General features: G+C 38.4%; 2 protein-coding genes across 6 annotated transcripts in view; one reads left to right on the top strand and one right to left on the bottom strand.

Annotated features, from left to right (window-relative positions):
* Window positions 1-3917, top strand: part of HPS3 (HPS3 biogenesis of lysosomal organelles complex 2 subunit 1) — a 49117-nt gene extending 45200 nt beyond the window's left edge. For all 5 annotated transcript variants that reach the window (XM_043994882.1, XM_043994879.1, XM_043994878.1 and 2 more), the window contains one exon: window positions 3020-3917. In XM_043994882.1, coding sequence (XP_043850817.1) covers window positions 3020-3147 — 128 coding nt within the window. In that variant the 3' untranslated portion in view covers window positions 3148-3917. The remainder of the gene's footprint in view (window positions 1-3019) is intronic.
* A 1387-nt stretch (window positions 3918-5304) lies between these two features.
* LOC122748866 (ceruloplasmin-like) overlaps window positions 5305-23267 on the bottom strand; it is a 56028-nt gene continuing 38065 nt past the window's right edge. Inside the window, exons 15-19 of the mRNA XM_043994877.1 lie at window positions 20331-20437; window positions 17574-17790; window positions 16726-16865; window positions 8888-9047; window positions 5305-5431 (exon numbers count right to left, since the gene is read on the bottom strand). Coding sequence (XP_043850812.1) covers window positions 5415-5431; window positions 8888-9047; window positions 16726-16865; window positions 17574-17790; window positions 20331-20437 — 641 coding nt within the window. The 3' untranslated portion in view covers window positions 5305-5414. The remainder of the gene's footprint in view (window positions 5432-8887; window positions 9048-16725; window positions 16866-17573; window positions 17791-20330; window positions 20438-23267) is intronic.

The raw sequence follows: 23267 nt of genomic DNA, 5'->3' as shown, positions 1-23267 counted from the left end.
TTGCCCACAGTTTCCTCATACCTGCTTTGGTGGCACTGAGGTGACCTTGAGCCCTGATGAGCTCTCTGACTCAAAGGGCTCTGAGCTGGGACATTGGTTATAGCCTGAACATCTGCCATCTCAGAACTAGCGCAGTGGGGAGAGGATCCCCACCTGCTTGGCCACAGGGCGATGAAGTGTTAGCCAATTCTTGAAGACCACTTACTAAATCATAGGGAGGTTGAGAACTAGAAATCTGGAGTCCTTAAATCTTTTCTGTAGGCATGGCAATATGGTGAAGCCAGTGGACCCCTTCATAGAATGCTCTTTGTAGATGCATAAAAGAAAATATGTAAAATGACAAAGGAAGCCAACTATATTGAAATAGTTACCAGAATATTTTTGTAAAGTTCATGGACCCTAGGTTTAAAACCCCAGTATAGTAAATAGGGAGCTGAACTTAAGTGACAGGAACACCTGGCTTCAGATCTCAAAACACTCATAGCTGTGTCACCTTGGAAATGTCATTTAACCTCTCTGTGTCTCAGTTTCCTCATCTGTAAAAGGAGGTTGGCCTCAGTGTCCTTCTAAGACTTGTTTTGACTCAAGAGTCCATGAACCCAGTATTATTATCCATAGTCCCTTGAAGTAGCCGGAGCATTGGGCTCCATTTCATCCCATATTTTTTGTGCAGTGTTGTGTATTACTTAGCAAATTGAGAAGCTATTGTGTGTCCTGTTATAAAGACAAATGTGTCTCCTTATCACATAGAGCTGATGAAATGCGTGGGGACAGCTTGGGTTTTTCAAATGGTGATGGTCAATGGTGATGGTCGTTGTAAATCCACCAATCAAATTAAGAAAGACAAATGGGGATTGGTCACATTCACTATTCTGTCAGTTTTTTACAGGCTTCCCCTCCCCACCCAAGAACTCTGATTTCATCAGTATAAGTTGCTCCCTCTTCCAATACAGCTGCTTTTCAGCTTCTAGTCCTGAAAAGTTGCTTGGGACACTGCAGGGCTAAGGGACATGAACAGTGACACAGTTCTGGGGGGGGGGGGATGGACGTTAAAACCACTTGCTTCATTCAGCTGTATTCTAATGTTAACATTTCCATGACAAATAGAGTGACTACTATGGGATCATTTCGTATTTGTCTTTGCATCTCCTTAGTACAGCACAGTGTTATGCATAGTAGGCCCTTAATATAACCTCGACTAATGAATATGTTTTACTGAGAAGTTTTTGGTTGAATGGATGAGCGAATGGCTATATTTTATTGACATATTTTATATACAGGATCTTTCCATCAATGGGGCCATTGTGTACTTGTACTTTGCTTCACCCTGAAATGATCCATACCTATCCTTACCCTAGCAGTTCCTTTTTTTTCTGTATCTCCCAAATGTTTGACTCTACGGGCATAATTTCACCCATGTCAGCAGAGATACCCGTTTGGGGTTAGATCAGCAAACCAAGCAGATGCTTGGCACCAATGATTACTCTGTCACAAGAGCCAAGAGGTGGTTTGGGGAATGAGAGTGTTTTGTTGGCCTTCTTCTCCCTGAGAGTCCCTGCTTTTATGTAATAAGTGAGCTGGTTCTGTATTCATAGTCAGCTCATTCAAACAAACACCTGACCAAAGCCCAGGCTCCTTCTTGGATGAAAATTTCTTGTTACTATTGGCCAGACAAATTCTGTAGGGAGATTGTTATAGTCTACCTTTACTGTAATCATGTTTATTTGTAATTGTTATTATGTGCAGAGAGGAGAGAACCGAAGGAATTTCAGAAAGGGACCCCAAAAATAGGGCAATGTTGCTACTAACTTCTTAAATTTAATATATCCTTTAAAAAAAAAAAAACGCTGTATGAGATTACCTGCTGTCTAGGGGAGGAGGGGAGGGAGGGAGAAAAATTTGCAATTGGAAATCTTATCTAAACAAATGTTGAAAACTAAAATAAATAAATTGATTTTTTAAAAAGCTGCATGTAATAGAGACTAACAGTTTCATAAACAGTCTTCTATATCTGCCTTTTGTATATGGAAACACCAGTTTTATAATTTTATAAAAAAATGTTTAAATACACTTAGAGGGTATGAGAATAGAAGAAACACAGTCAAGCTTTATATGACTCAGTATCATTTCCAAGCTATCACTTTCCGGGGAGAGAGAAAAACTTGATAAACCTGTTTGAAGAACTTGCTTTTCAGATGAATTTAAAGGAGGTGGCTTCCCCTGTGGTTGTCAACCAGCCTCTGACAAAGGGAGACAGTTTTACCTTTGGATCACAGTATGAGGAGCATTCATTTGATGGGGAATTCAGATTTGGATCGCTGGTTTGAACTTTTATATGGAAGCATCCCTAACCCGGTGGCAGCTTAGGTAGCATATATGACATCTGTGTATCCTTAAGCCTAATAATCTCTTTCCCCAGAAGAGGGCAGCCTAACCCTCTTGCAGTCATAGACCTGAAGATATTTAGAGTGACCTTTGAGGGGAAAATTATGCTGTTACTAAATGCTTATTAATAGTTGTTAGGTATTGTTCATTCCAAATGACGCACATCCTCGTGCAACTTAGAGAAAGGTATGTGGTCTCAAAAGTTGTTTTTTTTAATCTTATATTCTTTTTGCATGTTGATTTTAATTATGAAACTGTTAGGATTCATCTTTTAAAAATATTGATGTATATATTTAACTTGAGGAACAATGTTGATACATACATGTGTGTATATGTATATATTATATACACACATGCATAAAGAAAAGATTTAGAGATCTGTTATCTAAGGGTTTCTTATTCTGGCAACTAACTTTGATAAATCAACTGCTATAATAGAGCTGACTTAAGGCTAACAAACTCAAACCAATTTGAAGAGAATGGGACTTGATTGAAAGACAGCTAACCAGAAAGCAAGCCATCCTTTGGGGCCCAGATATAGGGTTCCCCGGAATATTCTCTCTTTCTTGTTGGCATTTCCATCACAAGTCTTAAATTCTAACACCTGGATTCTTTTTTTTTTTTTCCTCAATAGAAACATTGGCCGTTGTTGCCACAGAGTTAGAACTAAGGGATTTCTTGAATGTCCTACCAGAAGATGGAACGGTAGCCTTCTTCCTACCATATCTCCTTTATAGCAGTAGGAAAAAACCCAAGACTTGAATACAACAGCAAGGTATTATGGATGGGAAAAAGGAATGTCGCCACAGTATGGAGAATCCATCAGGAAACCAGATAACCAGACAAGTGGGTCTTGAGTGGAGAAATTGCAAATAAAGGACTGTATGGACACAATTTTCATACTAAATATATGTATTATAGATACTTGCAGGATTGGAGTGGTGATACTCATCTCTGCATTTTCAGTGGCTTGGACCAGTTAAGTTTGTGGCATATAACAGCTTTAAGAAGTGATAATATTGTAAAGCCATATTTAAAATAAAGCTAGAGGGCCGATTTTTATGTATAGATAGAACTGTTACCATCTCTAACTCATAGCTGGAAGTGTGACAATCTTTTTAGCCTCAGGAATGCATAAAGGAAATTTTTTTTTCCCCTCACAATAATATTGAAAATTCCAGGTTTTCCAGAACTTCATTGTTTTCCATCATTTTCCAAGACAGATTGCAGGAAAGGAAACTCCATGCAGGCCTCAGATTTCCGGACTCCTATTTTTCTAATTCTCTTACAAGTCTTGAAGGAGAATATAAAGCTTTTGAGGCCATCTGAGGTTGCCAACCTCTTTTTTTGTTTGAAATGGGAGAGATTATCGTCACTTTCTAGCTGAATGTCAGTAAAAGAGTTTATAAAGCCTCCAACCATCTGATCCGGCTGGTTACATGTGGTTTGTTGAATATGTTTTCAGTGAAGGCTTTTAGTTTCACCGAAATGTTCTGTTGCCTTGCCAGACAGAATTAATGTAAAATAAATAAATACTGTATAAACAAGCGTATTTTCTTTCCTAGCATCTTTTTTTTTGTTTTTGGTGGAGCAGTGAGGATTAAGTGACGTGCCCAGGGTCATACAGTTACTAATTGTCAAGTGTCTGAGGCCGGATTTGAACTCAGGTCCCCCTGAATTTAGGGCTGGTGTTTCATCTACTGCACCACCTAGCTACCCCCTATTTCCTAGCATCTTTACAGATTGAAAAGGTGCTGTTCACTCAGATTCACGTACCCTGACTTGTTCTTGAGATAACCACAGTTTGAAGATTTCCTACTCATGGATGCTTCCTCTCCTTCCTCATGGCTGCTCCAGGGCAGCCCCCTCTTCCTTATAATGCAGTTGTGTTCTCCCTCTGGTCATCCTATGGTCTAGAGCCATACAAGATACTGGCTGCTGTTGCAAGGTCCCATGGTGGTATCGGGAGACCTGGGTCCTATTCCTGGTTCCATCACTTACTAGCTGCATGTCCTGAGGTCAGGCAAATCAAAGTCACTTAACCTCTGCCAGCCTCAGTTTCCTCAAATATAAAATATGCATGATAATAGCAACCTACTTCTCAGGGTGGTTGTGAAAATTAAATGAGATATTTGATAAAACACTTAGCACAGTGCCTGGCACATACTGGATGCTTAACAAATCCTTTCCCACCTTCCTTTCTTCCTTCAACACCCAAAAGAGGAAGGGGTATTGCTATTTGTGTATCGCCTGAGACTAGATCCTCAATGGAGAAAATGGCTAGACCTCCTTGTTAAGATTATTTCCCGTTTTTGCTCTTCTCCAGTCATGGCTGCCTTTGTAACTTGTCCCTAGATATATAGAACACCATCTGGCATTGCCTTTGTCTACCCCACACCAAGGTGCCAAGTTGTATCAATAAGATTATTAAGAAGTAGGTAATAGGGGCAGCTAGGTGGCGCAATGGATAGAGCACTGGCTCTGGATTCAGGAGGACCTGAGTTCAAATCCAGCCTCAGACACTTAACACTTACTAGCTGTGTGACCCTGGGCAACTCACTTAACCCCAGCTGCCTCACCAAAAAACCCAAAAACAAACAAACAAAAAGAAGTAGATAATAGAGACCTAGCAGAGTACCTATAGGCAGGGCCAAGAATGTAAGCCAAGTAATGACTACCACCTTTTTTGATGAAAATCCAAGAAACATTTATGAATGTAATTTGATGAACACTCTAAAATGATGTGTATTGTGCCCATGTGGCAATTATAGCTCTTTTTGTCCCCATCTTATCTAGAAATTTCCATTAATTCTATCATTTGACATTAGATTTAATATACTGTTAATCATTTATAATTTAATCTTTTGACCTATCCACAAAATAATGTCACTTCTCAACAAATGCACAAGGCCTTGGGAGTTGGGTTTTTAATAATTTTTAATGTGCATAAATATGTCAAGTCCACATTTCTGTTCTATGTTTTAATTTCTGTAGAATGCTATTGCAGTTTTAGCATCATCTGATTTCCTTCAGCCAGACTTTGTCTCTATAGGAAAGAAAGTTCAAAGAACATTATTAAAAGATTCTAAAGTTACTCTACATTTGAAATGTAAAGTCAGATCATGGGGTTTCCAAATGAATGTGTTCAAACGTATTTTTTTTTTAAAGGTTAAAGGCTCATATTTTTAGTCTTTCCCTCATGAAATCCTGTAAGAGAAAAAAAGGTTTCCCAAAGTCTGTGTTTCCTCGCTTGTCATGTTTTTCTACCCCCAACATTACTTGTTTTTTAGAGTTATAAAGAAAGGGTGTGTTTATTCATTGCTTTTATTAAGTGATCTCTTGATCATTCAGTGCTGTATTTTTAAAAAGTGCTACATTGGAGGGGCCGGAGCCAAGATGACAAAGTGAAGCCAGCTCTTTTGCCAATCTCTCCCTGCACACCCCCTCTAAGACAGCTTAAAATTGCTGCATTGGATACTAAGAATTACATAGAAATACAAAAAATATAGACCTCTCTAATGATGAGAGACAAAGAGAGGAAATGCAAAAATTTTCCAAAATCTGAAGGTCACATTTTCTCTTCCTTATCCTATTGCTTCCTCTTCTCCATCCTACACTCCTCCTGCCCCCCTCCATCCCCATCCTGCAAGAACTAGTTTGTCTTTCCTGATGAGCATCTTGTGTGTTTCTAGAAAGTTACACAATACTCTGACAAAAGGTCAAGTTCTGAAAAACTTCTGGTAAAGTATTTTTTAAAAACAATAGAAAGCCTTTAAAAGTACTTTTTTTTAATGATTGGGGAGCTAAAATATTTCAATATAAGGTAGAGGACCCAGTATTGTTTTTGAAGGATTCTTTTTCCTTGATGGAAAAAACTGTCTTCTGACCCAATCACAAAATGAGCTCTGAATCTGAAAGGGACCTCCTCAGAGATTATCTCGTCTTACTCTCACTTTGCAAGTGGGGAAACCAAGGCCCAGAGAGAGAATGGGATGCTCAAACTATGGTTCAGTGACTTAGGTCAACATTCTTTGATTACACCTTACCACCTCCTCTGTGTGTTTTATTATACCTTTGGGTGTTTTGCTGTGTTTCTGTGTCCTGGTAGACCTTCTAAATCTTTACTAATAATGAGATATAACAGAAGCATTTTATTGCTTGTACCAAAACTTTGTAACATAAGTCAGACTATTTGATTTGATTCAGATTTTCCTTTTAAATCAAAGTCAGGGGACTCTTTTACCTTGAAGGCTTGTAGAGTTCTATTCTCTGCTTAGGTCACAACCTCCCTTCCACCTCCTTTGGTCTCTTCCCTTTATCCCTGTTGATCCATAATTCTCGCTAACCCTACAATAACCTTCCTCTTGTCAACCAACAGCTCATTTCCCATCTGACCTTCAAGATCTGTATACAAAGAAGTGCCTTCTTAACAGACAGCTAGGATGTGACTCTTCTAGAACTCATCATGTATCCTTTCCGGCCACTTTTTTCTCAGTTGAGCCAGACTTCCTCATACTCCTGTTGGCAGAGGATGATGCTGACCTAGCTCTTCTCAACTGGGGGGGTCTATCCAGTGGCCTTCCTGGCCCAGAAGTGAGTGTGGAACACCCACGGACAGGAAAACCAAGGTTTTGTCTGTTTGAGGCATCAGTTTCCAGTAGTGCTAAGCAAATATTTCCATAATAAAATGCACAAGGGAATGGTGTCACCATTGGTCAAAATTGTGTTTGGAAAGTCAGATTATTGTTACCTAATTTTTCAGTGCTCCTTACTTAACTCTTTTTTTTTTTCTTTTTCCTTTTTTTTTTTTTTGCGGGGCAGTGAGGGTTAAGTGACTTGCCCAGGGTCACACAGCTAGTTAAGTGTCAAGTGTCTGAGGTCAAATTTGAACTCTGGTCCTCCTGAATCCAGGACCAGAACTTTATCCACTATGCTACCTAGCTGCCCCTTTACTTAACTCTTAAAGGGTACTAAAGGATTTGTGTTTATATTCTCTTTTCTATATATGGTCTCTTCCTGCAGTCCCCTAATTTTAAGGAGGAAATGCAAAGATTTTTTTCCCTTTGCATAATTTTCACCTGATGAGCTCCTATTGTTAATAGGCCCAGGAAGACTAGTAGTTGCAATCTCAAGGTATGAATTTTATATTGAGATGTTTAACCCTTTTGCATTTTTTAGAGTTGGTATTTATTGTTTTTCATATAAGAGTATGTGGGGAAAGGTGGGGGGAAGGGAGAGAGTGGGGAATTCATTCTTTGCCTCACATGTGTTTCACAAACATGGGTGCTAGCTGAGTGCTACTGCTGCTACCCAGAACAGAGGACTCCCACTGGGCCTGCTGGAGTCACTTCTTGGTGTCTGAGTCAAGGCAGGGCTCTCTTGGAGGGAGCGTTTGTGGGTAGGGTGGTTATAATGCTTACAGTTTTTTAGAGAGAAAATTGAGAGAAGCAAAGAGACGGGTATGGTGTCCTCAGCTCAAGCTGCTGTCTGGCAGAAATACAAATTGCCCTTTCTTGGTAGGAATGGAAAAAAAAAAATGCCTCTGATAGGAGCCTGGCCCAAGCTGGCTGGAGGTGAGCAGCATGAATAACCCAGCACAGTGGTTTAAGGGAGTATAAAAGGAAGCTTTGGAGTGAGAATGGCATGAGGGTAGGAAATGTCTGCTCCTTAATGCATCTGACCATGTGATCCTGTGAGATGCTTGCATACACACACGTATGGGTTATGTGCTTAAAACACATGCGTACTCACATTGGACATGCACATGTGCGTATATATGTGTGCATCTATACAACATAAATTTATATGTTGTGTATATCATGTGATATTTTGACACATACCCTGTATTAGGATATAGTTTATATATATTCTACTATATTATGATATAATTATATTTACATACAGATTACATATCTTGATCTATCTATATTTGGTCCAGATCTGTGGTGTGGAGAATTCCCAGTGGGGAAATTCTCTCTGCTTATGCAGATAGATTTGCTTGGAGCATCGAGAGGTTAAATGCCTTGCCCAGATTCACACAGCCAGCATGTATCAGGGGTAAGAACCGAAGGTGGGTCTTTCTGACTCTTAAGACCAGCTTTTCATGCAATATGTCATACTGCCTCTGGTGAGAGCAGTATCACTGCATAATTGTATGTACATATTCCTTTCCCACCTTCATCTTTCCTTTCCTACCACCATAAGCAGTTAATATCTGTGATTAGAAAAAAGGGCTGTTAACTAAATCAATGCAACTAACTTCTTCCTATAGGGTCACAATTCCAGGAAGCCTCAAAGGTCATGTAATCCAACCCATTCATTCTATAAATGATGAAACCAAGGCCCAGATTGGCTAAGTGGCCCTTGTCCAGGGTCATGCAAGTGGTCAGCATTAGAAGTGGTAGGATTTGAACACAGGCCCTCTGACAGTACTCTTAACGCCATACCACATGTTTGTTCTTATCGGCATCGCTGTTGTCAAAATGGCATCAGTTATCCTTACCTTCATTTTTAAGGACAGTGTAGGTAGTTTCCATTCCAGCATGAATGTGGTCAGCCACATGACAGTGAAGTAGCCAAGTTCCAGGGATTTGGGGATACATTTCTATCGTTTGGAATGTCCCAGGGAAGAGGTCATAGACATCTGAGCGATGAACTCCGAGCTTAATTAGAAAGAGAAAAACAAAAACACAATACAGATTTACCTGTGAGAGGATTCGGGATCCAATAAAGTTGCTGAAACCATCTGAGCAACCAACTGGGTGACATTACTTTTAGCAGGCCCAGTAAAAAAAAAAAATTGGACAGATTTGAATTGGTTGTGATCTGCGTTTGTAGGAGGCAGTATGAGATCTGGCAGAATCAGGAAGCATCTGTCAGGAACCTACTATGTGCAAGCTACAATACTAGGTGAAAAGAGAGGAAGAAACAGTTGCTGCCCTCACAGAGCCTCCGTTCTCCTGGGGTGAAACAACATGCATATGAACAAGTGACGTGAGACACTGGAATTTCAAGGAAGTTCACTGTTAACGCCTTTGGTCCCATCTATAGAAATAACTAACTCACCTGAGCATAAAGACAGGCTTTCTTTTTAACCACTACATTTCATAGAGGGAGTAGAACAGACTGATGGATAATGAGATCCAGTGCTACCCACTGTCTCCTTTCCTTATGTTTCTTTAACCTACACCCTAAAGGGTGGGAGTGGCCCGAGTCCCAGTTGTATTTGCCCATGCTCCTCTCCTGACCCAAGCCACTGTATGGCCCTTTAAAACTTATACTGAAAGAAAGGGCCTGGACTGGGGCAGGGGGATGAAAAAGGCAGACAATGAAGTTCTGGAAGGCTCCCAAATGGGGTTGGTGTAGGTGGGGTCAAAGTTACAAGCAGAGTGGGCGTAGCCGATTCAGGGAATGGTTGAAATAAAGTTAGGGGGCAGCTAGGTGGCACAGTGGATAAAGCACTGGACTTGGATTCAGGAGGACCTGAGTTCAAATCCAGCCTCAGACACTTGACACTAGCTGTGTGACCCTGGGCAAGTCACTTAACCCTCACTGCCCTACAAAACAAATAAATAAAGTTAGAAGGAGGTAGTGACCATTTTCTAAGATTAGGTCAGGGCTTAGAAGTGAGAGTTGGGGTCAAGAATAATACCTACTGAGAGAGGGACCAAGGCTGTGTGTTGGCTGACACAATATGGTCGTTTTCTATCCTGGAATCAGCTCTTGGAATGGACAAGACCAACAACAGGGCATAAGTGGGAAATGATTGCTGAAAACAATCACTTCATTTATTGCAGTGTAATGTGTTACAAATTTTGTTCATGACACAGGCAATTCCACTCAAAATGTGGGATTCACAGAAGATGCCAAGTGAAATGAAAATTTCACTACATGAAAATTCACTAGATACATAGATATAGTATAGTATAGTACAGTATAGTATAGCATAGCAAAGCATAGTATAGTATGTATAGTTAGTATAGTCTAGTATAGTTAATATAGTATAGTATAGTATACAGTAGTATAGTTTACTATAGTGTAGTATAGTATAGTTAGTATAGTATGGTATAGTTAGTATAGCATAGTTAGCATACTATAGTATAGCATACTGTATAGTTGATATAGTATAATATAGTATAGTATAACATAGTATAGTATAATATAGTGCAGTGTAGTGTAGTATAGTTAATATAGTATAGTACTATATAGTACAGTTAGGATAGGAGAGAAAATATGTATGTATAGTGTATATATAGTTTAATATATACACATGTATATGTGTGTACATATACACACACACATAGTTTCATATATATAAAAGAAAATTCCAAAGTAGTTTAAGTTTGTCAGTCTTTGAATCAAAAGGTTTGTTGTTGTTTTCAGGGAAAGGATACACTTAAAACTATACTTAAAGTGAATGCCAGATTTATTGTAGGGTGGACATGTGAGGTTTTTTTCTGTTTAAAGGGGAGAATGGGAAAATTTTATCCCACCTCCAGTTTCAAAAAGAATAGAAGTAAGTAGAATTGGAATGTATGTACCCTTCTGTTGCTTACTCCTTTTAAACAACCAACCTGAAGACATCAAGCAAACCTTGTTATCAGCTTCTACATTGGAACTCCCAGATTGATGGTGAATCTTAAGATGCTCCCAAAGAGAGAAATTTGTTTTAAAATTAGGAAGCAGCTGAGCAATAAGTAAAATTTAATGTCTTCTGTGAAGGCTGTGATAAGGTAAGAAAGAAAAAGAAGAAATGGACTTTAGCCTTTGAATGACTTAAAAGGAAATAGAGAAAATATTACACCTTGAGCCCTTCAGAAAATGTCTCCATCAGACACTATTTTTAGCAGTGCAATTCCCGTTAGCTCTAATGAATATACTTTTAATAAAAAGCAGATACTTTAAATCAAGAAATTATTACACCACAAATCAAAGGATCTTTCTAAGGCAAATCATTGTCAACTATTTGACAATGAAGCAAATTTTATTATAGATCTAAAGGGGGAAAGAATCTGCATTACTATCAAAGAGTTAGTGAAAGTGGTATAAAGTCATTAGGGAAAGCGATAGCAAGGCTATATCAGTCTCTTTAAACATCGAAGAATTTGTTCACCAAAAAAATCCAACAACATCGAAGGATTTGTAAAAGGTACTGTTGTTTAATTTATATTTAATTGAACCAATATGATGCTTACAATTACATCCCAACAATTGTAGTCTCATCATCACTTTTCAACATGACTTAATTTCTTTTTCTCAATTAAAGCATAAGCTAATTGATAACAGTGGGCCCTGAAATTTGAGATCCTGGTAGTTAATTGCCCTTGTGAAAATTGAGATTTCAAATTGTTAACATTAGTGATTATATAGCTATACTTGATTTCATTGAATCCAAAATTAAATTAGTGTGATAAGGATTTCTGTTCATTTAAAATCATTAGAAAACAAACTCCCCTTTGATGAGAGACAAACTTAAAACTTTTAACTGCTTAATTAGATACAATAATTTAATAACCTACAGTACTGGGAATTAACACAAACGTTGTAAAAAGGAAGAGGCAACTAGGAACTAAGACCATTCATAGTAAAGGAAAAAGTGGTTACAAGTTTCTTTACACGTTTAAGTTCCAGGAACAAAATGAAAGTTGCTTTTATATGATGCTATTAAACTGACCTAAGTTCAAATCCAGCCTCAAACACTTGACACTTACTATCTGTGTGACCTTGGGCAAGTCACTTAACCCTCATTGCCCCACAAACAAAATGATGCTATTAAACTATAAATTTGGGATAGGAAACAATAATTCTAGCAAAATAGCAGGATATAAAATAAACCCACATAAATCATCAGCATTTCCATACATCACCAACAAAATCCTGCAAGAAGAGAAAGTAAGGGATTTCCCATTTAAAATAACCATAAACAGCATAAAATACCTGCCAAGACGAATCTGGGAACTATGTGAACATAATTATAAAACACTTTTTATATAAATAAAATCAGATTTAGATAATTGGAGAAATATTAATTGTTCTTGGGTGGGCAGAGCCAATATAGTAAAAATGACAATTCTACCTAAACTAATCTACTTATTCAATGCCATCCCAATTAAATTACCCAAAACTTTTATCACTGAGCTAGAAAAAAAAATAATAAAATTCATTTGGAAAAGCAAAAAGTAAAGAATATTAAAAGAACTAATGAAAAAATGTAAAGGAAGAAGGTTTAGCAGTACCAGATCTTAAACTATATTATAAGGTGGTAATTATCAAAATTATCTTGTACTGGCTAAGAAATAGAAAGGTAGATCAGTGGAACAGAATAAACATACAATACACAGTAGCACATGATTGTAGTAACCTTGTATTTGACAAATGTAAAGATTTAAGCTTTTGAGAAAAGCCACTATTTGGTAAAAATTATTGAGAAAACTGGAAAGCAATCTGGCAAAAACTAGGTGTAGGCCAATATCTGACACCATTTACCAAGATAAGGTAAAAATGACCTAGATATACAGGGAAATATCATGTTAATTAGAAGAACATGGAAATTGCTACCTATCAGACTTATCAATAGGAGAAGTATTTATAAATTAACAAGTGATAAAGAACATTACAAGATGTGAAATAGATAATTTTGATTACATTAAATTAAAAAGGTTTTGTACAAATAAAACCAATATAGCCAAGATTAGAAGGAAAGCAAAAAATTCGGGGGTGGGGAGGTTGTGGTTGGGAGTTACAGACAGTTTCTCAGATAAAGTTCTCATGTCTCAACTATATAAAGAACTTTGTTAAATTAATAAGAATAAGGGGCAGCTAGGTGGCACAGTGGATAGAGCACCGGCCCTGGAGTCAGGAGTACCTAAGTTCAAATCCAGCCTCAGACACTTAACACTAGCTGTGTGACCCTGGGCAAGTCACTTAACCCCAATTGCCTCACTAAAAAAAAAAATAATAATAATTAATTAATTAACTAATAAGAATGTGAGTCATTCCCCAATTGATAAGTGGTCAAAGGATATGAACAGGCAGTTTTCAAATGAAGAAATCAAAACTATATGTAGTCACATGGAAAAAAATGCTCTGTGTTTATTGATTAGAGAAATGAAAATTAAAACAACTTTGAAATATATCACACATATCAAATTGGCTCAAATGATAGAAGGAGAAAATGATAAATGTTGGAGGGAGTATGGAAAAATTAGGACACTAATACAATGTTGGTGGCACTGTGAACTGATCCAATCTGGAATTAGGCCCAAAGAGTTAAAAAACTTTGACCTACAATAACACTATTAGGTCTGTTTCCAAAGGGATCAGGGGAAAAGGAAAAGAATCTGCATGTTCTAAAATATAGCTGCTCGCCTTGTGGTGGCAAAGAGCTAGAAACTGAGGGGATGCCCATCAATTGGGGAATGGATAAACAAGTTGTGGTAAATGGTTGTGATGGAATACTATGCTATAAGAAATGATGAGCAAGTTGATTTTAGAGAAACATGGAAAGACTTGTATCAAATAATGAAGAGTATTAAATAACCAAGAGAATTGTATACAGTAATAGCAATATTGTTCAAAGAATAACTGAACAACTAAGCTATTCTGAGTATTATAAATACTGAAATCAGCTACAAAGGACCTATGAAGGAAGATGCTGGCCTTCTCTAGTGCAGGCAGGGGATGAAGAGAGGGGGACAGTTTAGAACTTAAAATGTAATCAAAAAAGAAATAAAATTAAATGAAAAAAACTAAATGGAGCATGTAATTTTGAGGAGCAACAATATATGTGTGTGCACACACCATTGGTTCTCAGATACAAATGACTTTCAGGGAATATACATTGGTCTGTTGGCCTATTTTCTGGTTTTAAAGGCTTATTTTTTCCTTTTATGAGTATTAATTCTGTTAGTTTTTTTAATTTTTTGCAGGGCAATGAGGGTTAAGTGACTTGCCCAGGGTCACACAGCTAGTAAGTGTCAAGTGTCTGAGACCGGATTTGAACTCAGGTACTCCTGAATCCAGGGCTGGTGCTTTATCCGCTGTGCCACCCAGCTGCCCCATGAGTATTAATTCTAAAATAAAGATTGAAAAATATTAAGAGCCCAATTTATGTCACGCCCTCATGCATTTCTTTTAGGATTGATAAATATAAAAACAGCCAGAGACACATAAGACTTAAATTCTCTGGAGTTTTAGGTGTTAGTTCCTAATTTGATGTTCTATTGTTCACCCTCTCAACTAAGTTACTAAATTGTATTAAGATCTGTTTTGTAAAAGGGTTATAGCAGAAACCTCTGCAAGTGACCAGCCCTTCCTAGAAGACCCACCATTAGAGCTGCCATCAACTGAGACCTACTCTGGAATGGGATCACATGAATACCTGAGACATCTGAAACTTGACATTGGGAGTGGGCTACTAGGGGATCATCGTATTACCTGGATGACTTGTAAATCCCCACATGCTATCTTTTTTGTAAGGCTAGCTTATCAAAGGGGACTGCCCCCAATGAATTTTTGTCAATGTGCTGACCATAGGTAGCAAGGCTTTAGTCTGAAGCCCTAAAGTACTCTTCTAACTATGTACGTCCATGCCTATCTAGCTACCACAACATGCAGATGGAGAAAGTGTGAGAAGCGTCTCATCTTTTGTTAGGCCATTTGTTAACAGCCAACTATTCCCAGTAATAATTGAGCCTCTCATGGCTGGCCTTGTATAAAATGTCGAACCTTGTAGTTACTGCTTTCTATTGCCTTATTACTAATTTAATTCTAATGGATGCTGATCAAGCCCGATCATATCAATTTGGTTGTAGATGTTGATACAATGGAGACATGGTATTATAGGATCAGAGACAAGGAATGTGAAGTTAGACTTTGATACCCATGTTATTTTGTATCATTTATGAACTAAGAATTGTAGTAATCCACTGGAATTAAGCAATTATGGATTCAAGTAAGATTTCACTGTATAGGCCTTAGTATAAAATAGTTTGACTCCCTAGTATTAGAGGCTATAGGATGGTTTGACTTCTTTATGAGTTTAACTTCCCCATTTCTCTAGGCTACAGTCTTTTTTTTTTTTTTGAGGGGCAATGAGGGTTAAATGACTTGCCCAGGGTCACACAGCTAGTAAGTGTCAAGTGTCTGAGGTCGGATTTGAACTCAGGTCCTCCTGAATGCAAGGGCCGGAAGCACTGCGCCATCTAGCTGCCCCTAGGCTACAGTCTGAAACTCAATTTGTCTTACCCTGTAAGGGAGAAGAGGGAAAAAGGACGATAATAATAAGATATTTTGCCTGGTCATGAGCCTAGCACCAGAACATTGGTGTAGGGGGTTGCCTTATGCTAGGCAACTCTGTGTTTCCCCATTGTCATGGATCCTGAAGATCCCCTCTTGTGAGTCAGGCCACAGGTAAGCCTTCCCTTTACCTCTGTGAGCCCACCCTTACCTCTAATGTAAACCAATTACAGTGTTAGTTTAGTTTTAATCACAGGACTATCTTTAATACCACACATAGACTGTTATCCTTCTCCTCCTCCTCCTCCTTCTTTGCGGGGCAATGAGGGTTAAATGACTTGCTCAGGGTCACACAGCTAGTAAGGGTCAAATGCCTGAGCCCGGATTTGAACTCAGTTCCTCCTGAATCCAGGAGCAGTGCTTTATCCACTGCACCACTTAGCTTCCCCCTGTTATCTTTTCAACTATAGAAAAGGCCACTCTGACTGTCATATGTATCCCCTGCTACCAAGAAACTTGGGATCTCACTTAATTAGCAATTACTAGCCTTGCTAATAAATTGATCATGCTTTGTCCCTTGGTTTCTCCTTATTGCAGATTTTTATTATGACAGTTTTAACTTATGCATATATGTTTTATCTCACCAGTAGCATCAGTCAACAAACAATTTATTAAGCACCTTCTATATTCCTGGAATTATGTAAAATACTGAAGATACAAATCCAAAAATGAAATTGTTCCTCCCCTCGAGGAATCTCTATTTTATCATTGAATAAACTGTAGGAAAGGGGCTACCTTGTTCTTCTCTTTATATACCCAGAGCCTAATAATGTGCTTTGCCAACAGTAGGTACTTAATAAATGCTTATATAATAATAATTTAATGAATTAATGAATGAATAATAAGTGAATGAATATATGGAAAGGCGTCAGATAGTTGCAGAGTGCACTGATCATTCGAAATAAAGCTTCTATATCTGTTAAATTGCTCAGTATTCTTTTAAGACAATCCTTGTGGTTTGGGCGGCTCAAATTGTCACTTTTTTTCTCTGAATCTCTCAAAAGAACTGGGTTTCTCAGTCGAGGAGAAACAGACCAAACATACCTTATACTCAAAGCTATGTCCATGGAAATGCACGCTGTGCAGATCAATTTCATTTCCCATGGCCATCAGATACCAGTTGACTTCATCTCCAACATGCATTGTCAGACCATGTAAATTTCCAAACATTAGTCCATTAATTGCTAAAAAAAAATTTAAAAAGAGTAATCCATTTAAAAAAATCTCTTTAATCTTGTTTCTAACATCAGAAAGTATTTTAGATGTTTCATAGAAAAAATAGCTGCTGAGTTGATATGTGGAATCCTTTCCAAGTAATCAAGTCTTTGTACATACATAGTAAGTGCTTAATAAATTCATTCATTCAGTTCAAATGAAGGCAGTTGATACTTTTGAGAAGTGGTAAGACAGGCAAGGCCAGAAGTCAAGAAATCCCTCTCTAGGAGATAAACAGATCTATTTTAAATTTTGTGAAAAGTGCAATAGAATCTTTTTTTTTTTTAATTTTTCTTTGTTTTGGATGGGTTCAAGGAAATGGTTCTAAACAAGGAATCTTACCTGGAATGAGAAATATAAAAATAGAAAAGGCCTAGATGTAATGGAGTTAACTCTTCCCCCTGCCCCCCTCATTTTACAGATGAGGAAACTAACACAAAGAACAGTTGAATAATTTGCCAAGAGTCACACAGCTGAGGCAGGATCTGACCCAAGTTTTTCTGATTTCAAGGCCAGTCCTCTAATGGACATTTCATTCAGGGGCAAGAGTAAAGATGGATGAGGCTCATGTAGAGAGGTAAATACAAATGGTGATTCATAGGCCTAAAATTGATAGTGTAAGAAGAGAGGAAAGGAGAAAAATATATACATTTTTAAAATGACATCTTAGACATTACCATGCATTTTGTTGCTTTCTAGAAAATCTTCATCTTCCTTGTTTACTTTTCCTGGGTCATCAGAGTAAGTTTGAATATTTTCATCTAAATACCAAGATTCATTTTCATCGAAAACTAAAAATAGGAGAGAAAACTGGAGTTTCTTTATGGCTCCATATACAGCTTTATTATGTCTTCGGCAAATAATCAGAGGACCAATTAATCCGCTGTAGAGATCCTGAAAACAGACAAAGGGATAACCTTAGTGATTTTCAATGAATTCATCAGTGAGCATTTTGTTAAATATTTAATGGCATCCTTACTGGGGAGATAACGTAAATAATTATGTGTATACAAAAGACATAAGGGGAAAGCTGGAGGCATTATCATCTTTGTAGCATTATTTCACAATACTTTATTTTACCAACAGCAAACACTTTAGTAATTAATATTTGCTAGTGATGGGTGGCCAGTAATTGACTCCTAATTTGTAATGGGAAAATTGATGGAAATTGTATGAATGAGAGTCAGCATAGTATACTAGATAAGGTACTAGTCCTTTACTCAGGAAGACCTGAGTTTGAATCTTGCCTCATATCCTTACTGTGTGACCCTGGGCAATACAATTAACCAGCATTTACATATTGCTTTAAGATTTGTGAAGCATTTTACAAATATTATGTGATGTGATCCCAACAACAACCCTGGTGATAAACCCCAAGTTTTCAGATGTAAAAACTGAGGTGAACAGAGGTTAAGTGACTTGCCCAAGGTCACACAGATAACAAGAGTCTGAGGTGTTTTTGTTTTTGTTTTGGGGGCAATGAGGGTTAAGTGACTATCCCATGGTCACACTGCTAGTAAGTGTCAAGGGTTTGAGGTCGAATTTGAACTCAGGTCCTCCTGAAACCAGGGCTGGTGCTTTATCTACCTGGCTGCCCTGCCCCCCCCCCCACTGTGTTCTACTCTGGTGTTGTAGATCCTTTTTCTATATTTCACCCTCTGAGGCTAGGGGATGTGTGTGTGTGTGTGTGTGTGTGTGTGTGTGTGTGTGTGTGTGGTGATTTGGAAGTAAATGAAATGATCAGTTATTTCCCTAGCCCCTCATTAGAATAGACCTACCTCTCATTACAATATTCAAGTTCTCTTATTAATTGTTAACCAATCAGAGTTGATTGCCACTCTCAGGAACACCCATAATTCCAAGGGCATCTAAACTGAGCCCACCTCCATGATTTGTCTTTGGTCCAAGAGAGAGACATCCAAATAATCATTCCTTTTTACTAATAATACGCTAGCATTATTAATAAAACGATAACTCACCCAGAAACTATGTCTCAAACTTTTTAAATGTCACAAAACAATAAATACTGTTCACTGGTGAATCAGCTAACTGTGGTCCCTATAATTATTTGCAGCTGTATCTATCAAGAGAAAAGCTGATATATGTGATCGAACATTACTATAGATATTCCCTTGAGCTTGTTTGAATTGGATAAGGTATCTTGAGTGAGTCTATCATTGCTATTCTTGAAAAAATAAGTTTTATTGATGCCTTTTAAAAAAACACTCGGAAAAAAACCCACTAGAGTAGTTTCTGGATATATTGTGCACACTGCTCTCCCCTTCTCGTTTGTATGCAACATTCTATACTCTTAGGAGTCCATCTTCATCTCTCTTCTGTTGTTCCTTAATTATTACAATTACTTAGTATTTACTTCATGGTTTTTTGTTGTTGTTGTTGTTTTTTAGTGAGGCAATTGGGGTTAAGTGACTTGCCCAGGGTCACACAGCTAGTAAGTGTTAAGTGTCTGAGGCCGGATTCGAACTCAGGTACTCGACTCCAGAGCTGGTACTCTATCCACTGCGCCACCTAGCTGCCCCTTTACTTCATTTTTAGCAATCATTTCATTTATATTATTGCACTCATTTTGTATCGCTAGTGCTTAGCATAGTGCCTGATACAAAGCAGGTGCTTAATAAATTCTAGTTCACTTGACTTGTCTATTGTTTTCTTGGTTTTCCTTACTTCACACTGTCAGTCCTTCCAAGTCTTCCCAAGTTTCTCTGAATTTCTCCTCTTTGCCCTTTGTTACAACACAATACTATTCTGTGTACATTCACATAGCACACATTGTTCCATCGATGGGCACCCCATCTTTTTGTTTCCAGTTTGCTGGGCCCCCGAAAGTGCTGCTCTGTTTGTTTTTATGTGGGACTTTTCTGTTCTTGGCATCCTTTGGGACATATTCCCAGTAGTGGGATGGCTGGGTCAAAGGGCTGTAATTGCTATTTATATAGTACAATGGAATCATCTTTGGCCCTGAAATGTTTTACTGAAAGGCGGCGATTGTTTGTGTTTGCTACAGTACTGGTTCTGTGGTGTATCCTTGAGATTGTTTATCTGAGTTCTGAAGTTTTTATAGAAGTTGCTAATACATAGTTCCTTTGTTGCCTCCACTTTTGACTTGAAGCTTATTTTGAAACTTAAAATACAGTTTTATGTATTTAGCTTTAAAAGAACTTTCAAAGAAAATGAAATATTTGATTCATCCTTACTTTCTTCTTTAAGTGTGTTACCAGTATCAGGAATCATCATGTACTTAACTGTTCCTTTAATAAAATATCAAAGCAAAATGAATTGACAAGCAGCCTGTGTTCCTAGGAAGTTAGCCTAGACCCGGGGCATGGAAAAAAGCTGATCTCTCTTTCCTTCAATTGTAGATCTATTTTAAGAAGATGTCAGGAAAGCAGAAATAGGATACAGATGAAACATACCTTAACTTGATCTACAGTTGAATAGTAAACCCAGGGAATACAAGGAGAATCTTCTATTCCAGCACCAGATCTTAGAGGTATTTCCCAGGTATAAGTCTGTATTTCACCTGAGTTAATTGAACGTATGGGTATTGAGTTAGATTGGTGGCATTTGTCCAGCTTTATGACCCTAGAAGTTTTTCTACTTGTGCTTTGACAAATCAGTGACTTGTTAAAGAGATATTAGTGTGATTAGATTAATGCCCCTTATCCTTTCCTCCTCCAAAGACAACAACTCTTCCCAGTACATCCCAAATGGAATATAAATCACATTGTATTTAGTTTTACCCATTACCCCCTTTGGAGCAGCTAGGTGGCACAGTGAATAGAATACCAGCCCTGAACTTAGGAAGATCTGAGTTCAAATGTGACACTATCTGTGTGACCTGGACAAATCACTTTACCCTGTTTGCCTCGGTTTCCTTATCTGCAAAATGAACTGGAGAAGGAAATGGCAAAGTGCTCCAGTATCTTTGCCAAGAAAACCCCACACGGGCCACGAAGAGTCAGATACAACTGAAAGGATTGAACTACAACAACAATGCTCTTAAGTATTCAGAACCAACTGAGGGCCACACCTACACTGTCCCGTGGGGTCAGGAAATTGGCAGTCTCCTTTGCAGAGACATTATAACAGATCTTTTCTTAACTTGGATAATAATAACATGCACTTCTATAGCCCTTTACAAATGACAAAGCACTTTTCTCACAATAATTCTGTGAGGTAAGTAGGGAAAGTATAATTCCCATTTGACAGATGAGGAAATTGAGGCACTCTATGACTTGTTTAGGACCACACAAGTGTCAGAATCCTGGACTTGCCCCTCTCCCCTCCCCAGCCCCACTTCTTGACTTGAACACTAATCTTCTCTTCAGTAGACTTTGTGGCTTCTCATAATAACGAACATTGAAGTTTTAGGTCCTGTTTTCCTCACAACAACCTTGTGAACTACAGGATGCAATTATTATTCCCTCTTTGACTTACTCTCCATCCTGTGACTTGGGATAGGTCAATACCCTGTCATGGGCTTTTGTTCCCTCAGCTATAAAATGAAGATTTTGGACGAGATGGCTTTTGAAGTTCTTTCTATCTCTAGATCTCTGAACCTATGAACTTCCCTTTTCCCATCTTCAGTTTCCTTGGCTATAAAATGAGAGGGGTTGGACTCAGATGGCCTTTCCAGGGGGCCCTTCTCCATCTAAATCTATCATCCTTTGGTCCTATTAGACCCATTAGTGCTTGGAGAGGTAACTCAGGCACAAAGTAGTTTAGCAGAAGTGGAGTTTCTTTTTTTTTTTCTTCCCATGTCAAGTGGGTTTTTCCTTTTCCTGACTAGCATTTTTTTCTTCTTCTCTCACTTCCTAATTTTTATCAGCTCGCCAAAAGCATCCTGCTCCACCAGAAATAGTCAACTGTTGTTCTTCCTTCCCAATGAACTTCAATTCTGCCTTCTACCACCATGTTTCTCCCATTCGTGATCTCCTCCTCATCTCCTCTTAGCTTCCCTGGCTTTCTTCACGTCTCAGCTCAACACCCAAATACTCCAGGAGGTCTTTCCCAGCTGCTAGTACCTTCCCCTTGAAGACTGCCTTCCGTGTACTCTGTATACATTCTGTGAATGCCTCATTTATTTATATCTTGTATCCCCAGTGCTTAGGACAGTGCCTCACAGAGGCACCTGCTAAGTGCTTGTGGACTGACTGACTGATCTCTATGTTTAACCCTTTGGACACCAACTTTTCACAACTTCCCCTTATCCCCACAGAATACTCAATATAAATGTTGGATTTCCCTACTACCGTCTTCATGCCCATGCATTCCATGCTGCACTTTGTAAATTCACTCACCCCTTCTACTATATTCCATAGAGCCTTTAATTCATTCTTTTTTTTTTTGTGAGGCAATTGGGGTTAAGTGACTTGCCCAGGGTCACACAACTAGTAAGTGTGAAGTGTCTGAGGCTGGATTTAATCTCAGGTCCTCTTGAATCCAGGGCCAGTGCTTTATCCACTGTGCCACCTAGCTGCCCCTTTAATTCATTCTTTTTTTTTTTTACTCTAAGGCAATTGGGGTTAAGTGACTTGCCCAGGGTCACACAGCTAGTAAGTGTGAAGTGTCTGAGGCCAGATTTGAACTCAGGTCCTCCTGACTCCAGGGCCGGTGCTCTATCTACTGCGCCACCTAGCTGCCCCTTTAATTCATTCTTTATGAATCAGTTTCTTATTTCCTCCTTCCAACTCCTCCCTGACAGAAATCCAAATTATGTGACCTATTCCACTACCCCCTTTCTTGAAAGTTCATCTCCTAATCCATCCTTAATTTCCCAAGCTACTACCCCTCTCTTTTTCTCATCATTGGTAGCCTATACCAAACTTTCAAGGTCATTTCTACTGTTGTTTACCACTTACTGACTCATTGTCACCATCCAAGTCTATTGTGGAGCCTTTCTTAGTGACCCCACCTCAGGGATGACTGACTACCTGACCGCTTAATCTCATTATAAAATATAAGTTTTTTAGGAGTAGGGATTTTCTCATTCTTTGTATTTTTATCCTATCCTCAGTGCCTACTAAGTGCCTGGAACATAGTAGGAGCTTGATAAGTACTTTTTGGTTGATTGATGAATCTTTAATTTTCTTAACACCTCTTCTCCTCCTCTTCAACACATCAAAGCACTCCCTGGTCCTTATCAGCACAAATTACTGTCACACTTACAAGATCTCAGACTTGATGTCCCACAGTCTGTCTGTCTGTCTGTCTGTCTCTCTCTTTTTGCGGGGCAATTGGAGTTTAGTGACTTGCCTAGGGTCACACAGCTAGTAAGTGTGAAGTGTCTGAGGCTGGATTTAAACTCAGGTCCTCCTGAATTCAGGGCCAGTGCTCTATCCACTGTGCCA

This window comes from Dromiciops gliroides, chromosome 3 (genome assembly GCF_019393635.1).
Source record: "Dromiciops gliroides isolate mDroGli1 chromosome 3, mDroGli1.pri, whole genome shotgun sequence".
NCBI lineage: Eukaryota > Metazoa > Chordata > Mammalia > Microbiotheria > Microbiotheriidae > Dromiciops > Dromiciops gliroides.
The sequence above is the reverse complement of the archived record's forward strand: the minus strand, read 5'-3'. Positions and strand labels throughout refer to the sequence as shown.